General features: G+C 40.7%; 1 protein-coding gene across 3 annotated transcripts in view; it reads right to left on the reverse strand.

Moving 5' to 3' along the window:
• The window catches only part of LOC106884388 (NAD kinase), an 87,311-nt gene that overhangs the window by 68,702 nt on the left and 12,890 nt on the right, over positions 1 to 5,719 (reverse strand). For all 3 annotated transcript variants that reach the window (XM_014935741.2, XM_052966011.1, XM_052966010.1), the window contains exon 2: positions 4,436 to 4,513. In XM_014935741.2, the coding sequence (XP_014791227.1) occupies positions 4,436 to 4,513 (78 nt within the window). The remainder of the gene's footprint in view (positions 1 to 4,435; positions 4,514 to 5,719) is intronic.

Here is a 5,719-nt window from a genome sequence, read left to right on the forward strand (position 1 = left end):
GAGTTAAGGTACTAGCTGTTGGCTACATAGCTATGAGTTCAAACTTCATTTCTACAACCAGTGAGGTCACTGTGTAAGGTACATAACTCTGCTAGTTCCAATTCAGTTGACTGACATGAAACGGATGGAACTCATTTTCCTCTAATTAAATATTTAGCACAGTAAGTAGGGGGAATCGGTAAAAAATAAAAATAAATAATAAATAAATAAAACTACCCACTCCCTAAAACAGATCATCCCAATCAGGCAAGCATGGAAAAAGATGTGAAACGTAAAACGAAAGTTTACTTCACAACCACATGACTCCAGGCTTGACTTTATGTACAACATATACACAGACGGGTGTGTGTGTGTGTGTGTGCATGTGTTTCAGTCATTTTGACTGCGGCAGTGCTGGAGCACTGCCTTTAGTCGAGCAAATTGACCCCAGGACTTATTCTTTGTAAGCCTAGTACCTATTCTATCGGTCTGTTTCGTAGAACCGCTAAGTTACGGGGATGTAAACACACCAGCATCGATGTCAAGCGATGTTGGGACACACAAACACACAAACATATACACGAAGGGCATCCAGCTGTAGAAACTCTGCCAAATCAGATTGGAGCCTGGTGTTGCCATCCGGTTTCACCAGTCCTCAGTCAAATCGTCCAACCCATGCTAGCATGGAAAGCGGACGTTAAACGATGAGGATATATATATACGACGGGCTTCTTTCGGTTTCTGTCTACCAGATCCACTACCAAAGCTTTGGTCTGCCCGTGGCTATGGTAGAAGACACTTGCCCAAGGTGCCACGCAATGGGACTGAACCTGGAACCGTGTGGTTGGTTAGCAAGCTACTTACCACACAGCCACTCCTGCGCCTATGTGTATTAATATATTGAATTACGGCCATTTACGTTAAAAAGTTAAAATTTATCTATTCAGTAGATATAGATCAATAAGATAAGCGCCATAGTGAAATAAGTATCGGAGTTGGTGTTATAGATTAAAATCTTTGAAGGCAGTATAAATATTTAACCCTTTAGCATCTAAGCCAGCCATATCTGGCCCAAATATTCTACTTGTTTTGACATTAAAACTGGCCATGTGTAGCCTCTCACATCAACCCTACAATGTCATTCTAAAAATAAATAATCACCTCATTGAAACCCAAGAGCTATGGAGGTAATGTGCGATTAATACAAAACAACTGAATAAATAAACATTACATCTGACTGAGTAATCTGAATGCGAAAGGGCGAAGATAGTATAAATCAATGTTTCTTTTCTAAGATGTGATTTCAGGTAGAGGGGGAAAAGGAGAGAGAGAGAGAGAGAGAGAGAGAGAGAGAGAGAGAGAGAGAGAGAGAGAGAGAGAGAGAGAGAGAGAAAGAGAGAGAGGGAAAGACAGAGAGAGAGAAAGAGAGAGAGAGAGAGAGAGAGAATATCATCATCATCATTTAACGTCCACTTTCCATGCTAGCATGGGTTGGACGATTTGACTGAGGACTGGCGAACCAGATGGCTACACCAGGCTCCAATCTGATTTGGCAGAGTTTCTACAGCTGGATGCCCTTCCTAACGCCAACCACTCCGAGAGTGGAAACTAGGAAGCCCATTGTATGTGTGTGTCTATATGCATGCATGTATATGTATGTACATATATCTGAGTGTGTTTGAATGTGTGAGAATGTTGACATCTCAGAGCTTTACTCAAGTGAAATGGTGTCGTTTACATTCTTTGTTAATGTTATGATCAGTTGCTCTGCATTTTCAAAAATCTATGGAACAAGAAATCTCCTAGTTGCAAAACTCCTTAATTTATTACAAGTCTGGTGTTACTCTTTACTATCATCAGCCACAATTTAAGAGTAAACTGATTTTTTAATTAGAACATGACTGGTAGAGTAATCTCCCTCAGCATGAGGGTTATGTTATTGAATTCTATCATAGAAATATGGCCACAAAATTTGGGAAGAGAGGGTTGTCAAATAAATCCTAACCCCTGCCAGTAAATAACAAGTACTTATTTTATCTACCCTAGGATAAAAATCAAAATTGACCTTACAAGGACTGAAAGTAAAGGCTCGAAGGGATAGAATTAAATACGACAGTTTGTTTAACTTGGTAAGTCTGCCAAGGACATAATATTGATTGTTAGTACAACTTAACAACTCTGCTAAGGCTAAGATCCCCTTCAACTGAATGGGGCTTTAGTAGAGAGGGAGACAGCTTTATGCTATGGGATGAGGGGTTAAAGTGAGAGAGATGGGTCCAGAATAGAACAGGTTTCTTGCCGTAGGGAAGCTACACTGCTACTTGCATTATAGAAGAGATGATGGAAGTGTGTGTGTGTGTGTGTGTGTGTGAACTGGAAGAAGATAAAAATAGTGGTGATGAGGTGTGAAAGTGGACCCTCAAGATATGAGGTGAATAGAAATACATGGGGATAGGGGAACAGGAAGTGAGAGTGGGTAGTGGTTGCAAGAGTTTATAGGAGAATCATCATCATCATCATCATCATCGTTTAACGTCCGCTTTCCATGCTAGCATAGGTTGGACGATTTGACTGAGGACTGGTGAAACCAGATGGCAACACCAGGCTCCAATCTAAATTTGGCAGAGTTTCTACAGCTGGATGCCCTTCCTAACGCCAACCACTCAGAGAGTGTAGTAGGTGCTTTTACGTGTCACCTGCACGAAGGCCAGTCAGGCGATACTGGCAACGGCCACGCTCGAAATGGTGTCTTTTATGTGCCACCCACACAAGCCAGTCCAGGGGAACTGGCAAAGATCTCGCTCGAAAATCCTATGAAGGCCAGTCAGGCGGTACTGGCAATGGCCACGCTCAAAATGGTGCATCTCATGTGCCACCCGCACAAGAACCAGTCCAGGGGCACTGGCAACGATCTCACTTGGCTTGCCAGGTCTTCTCACGCACAGCACATTTCCAAAGGTCTCGGTCAGTATTCATCGCCTCGGTGAGGCCCAATGTACGAAGGTCTTGCCTCACCACCAATGAGAGCAGGTAATGAGTGAGAGGAGAATATTATGAAGAACATATTTTCCACCACCATCTTCCTTAACCATTATTCCTTCATGTTCAGTCATCTTTGTAATTATTTTATACCCCTTTTAGGTATAAAATAATTTATGAAGGCGTCCATCCATGTCACAACTAAATACATGGTTCATAATACTCAAAAATTTCTTTCTTAATGCTCTAATTAGTTCGATGTTCTGTGATTAGTTCAATGTTCGATGGGATACAAAGGATGTTTACCATACTACAAAGGGAAGATTATATAACTGTAGAAATCGGGTGGAGCTTAAGGGGTGATAAAGGGTGACGAACAATAAACAAGTTGGGGAAGGTAGGGGAGAAGAAATAATGGACAGTGCAGAAAAAGGAGCAGGTGGTGACGAGCAGCAGAATAGTAATAATGATAGAGTAAACAGGGAGAGAAATAGAGAGAGGAGCTTTCAAATAAGGGATTTTTTTAAATTCTAGAGCAATTTGAAAATTTAGAGTTGGCAGACAATTTGCCAAACAAGAATGTCTATAAACGTCACCAGGTGAAGTCCAACTACACTTGTTGAAGCTGAATTGCAAAATCATCATCATTTAATATTTGTTTTCCATGCTGGCATGGGTTGAACTGTTTGACCAGAGCAGGCAAGTCAGAAGACTTCACCAAGCTCTGCTGTTTGCTTTGGCATGGTTTCTATGGCTTGATGCCCTTCCCAAAGCCAACCACTCCAAAGAATGTACTGGGTACTCTTTTCATGGGACCAGCAGCATTAAGGTCACCAAATAACCCTCAATTAGGTGGGAAGAGTCATCATCATCATCATCATCGTTTAGCGTCCGTTTTCCATGCTAGCATGGGTTGGACAATTTGACTGGGGACTGGTGAACCAGATGGCTACATCAGACTCCAATCTGATCTGGCAGAGTTTCTACAGTTGGATGCCCTTCCTAACGCCAACCACTCCGAGAATGTAGTGGGTGCTTTTTACATGCCACCAGCACGAGGGCCAGTCCAGCAGTACTGGCAACGGTCACGTTCAAATGGTGTTTTTTACGTACCACCTGCACAGGAGTCAATTTATTTAAATTTAAATACATATTTAATGTTTCTTGAATTGAGGCAGCAAGCTGACAGACTCATTAGCACAGTGGTGAAAATGCTTAGCAGTATTTCGTCCATCTTCATGTTCTAGGTTCAAATGCCACCAGGGTCCACTTTGCCTTTCCTCCTTTTGGGGTCAATAAAATAAGTACCAGTTGATCACTAGTGTCAATTTAATCGAATTAGTCCTTCCCCGAAATTGCTGGCCTTGTGCCAAAATTTGAAACTAGTATATTTCTCGAATTTTGTTGAATTAGTATAAGATATCTTAGAAACAAAATCAAACTAAATGAGAGAAGAATAGCTTAGATAAAAACTTACATGAGTCTAGAGTTGTCCATCAAAGTTCCTTTTGGCCCAAATTCCACTTCTGCAAAAATACTAGTGTTATGTTGGTTCCTAAAGAAAGAAAGACAAAACAATAATAATTAAATCAAACATGGTAAAAATTAAAAAAACAAACATGATTTCTTTTAAATAAATAAACTCTAGAAAGGGTATAGAAGTTAAATAGTTTTAATTTATTATTATTATTATTATTATTAAGGTGGCAAGAAAGATAAGCACATTGGACAAAATGCTTAGCGGGATGTCCGACTTTCTGAGATCACATTCCACTAAGGTTGACTTTGCAATTCATCCTTTCAGGATTGAGAAAATGAGTACCAACTGGATACTGGGGTCATAATCAACAAGCCACTCCCTGTAAAAATTTCAGGCCTTATAAAAGAAATCATTACTATAGCAATGGACTGGCAGAAACGTTAATGGTATTTCTTACAGCTCTTTATTATGTTCTGAGTTCAAATCCCACCAAAGTTAATTTTGCCTTTCATCCCTCTGGGGTTGATAAAATAAAGTAGTACCAGTCAAGTTCTAGAAATGATTTAATCAACTGACGAAACTTCTGCCACATTTCAAACCCTACACCTATATTAGAAACAATTATTATTATTATTATTATTATTATTAAAGGCCTTCATCAAAGAGAGGAAGAGCAAAGCCCATAGCCTTTTTCAAGGACTCCAAGACTAAATGGGAGAAAGAAAAGTTACCCTCAGACTCAAACCAGTGCCTAAATACTAACAGAATGGATTCAGAGCCAGATTAAGATTTTGTAGGCCCCAAGGCTAAGAGTACTGGTGTGGCCCTCAATGATATTTTCAAAAAACTTTTTACTTAATCTCTGGAGCCCTTTTAGCTGGTGGTGGCCTTTAGACTGCAGCCGCTAAAGCCAATGCCTTAATCCAGCACCAAGTGAACTCTGCGAAGGACACCCAAGGGCTAGATATTGAGTGCTGTTAAACTAGGAAACATATTAGGCACACCCCTTAATTTCTCTCGCTCCCTCCTTCTCGGGACATTAGTGATGCAGCTAGAAACAGAAACCTGATCATGGACTAAGTTTGCTATGTACTATAAACTGTACTATAATAAGCGTAGGAGTGGCTGTGAGGTAAGTAGCTTGCTTACCAGCCACATGGTTCCGGGTTCAGTCCCACTGTGTGGCACCTTGGGCAAGTGTCTTCTACTATAGCCTCAGGCTGACCAAAGCCTTGTGAGTGGATTTGGTAGGCGGAAACTGAAAGGAGCCCATCGTATATA

Source organism: Octopus bimaculoides, chromosome 3 (assembly GCF_001194135.2).
Source record: "Octopus bimaculoides isolate UCB-OBI-ISO-001 chromosome 3, ASM119413v2, whole genome shotgun sequence".
NCBI lineage: Eukaryota > Metazoa > Mollusca > Cephalopoda > Octopoda > Octopodidae > Octopus > Octopus bimaculoides.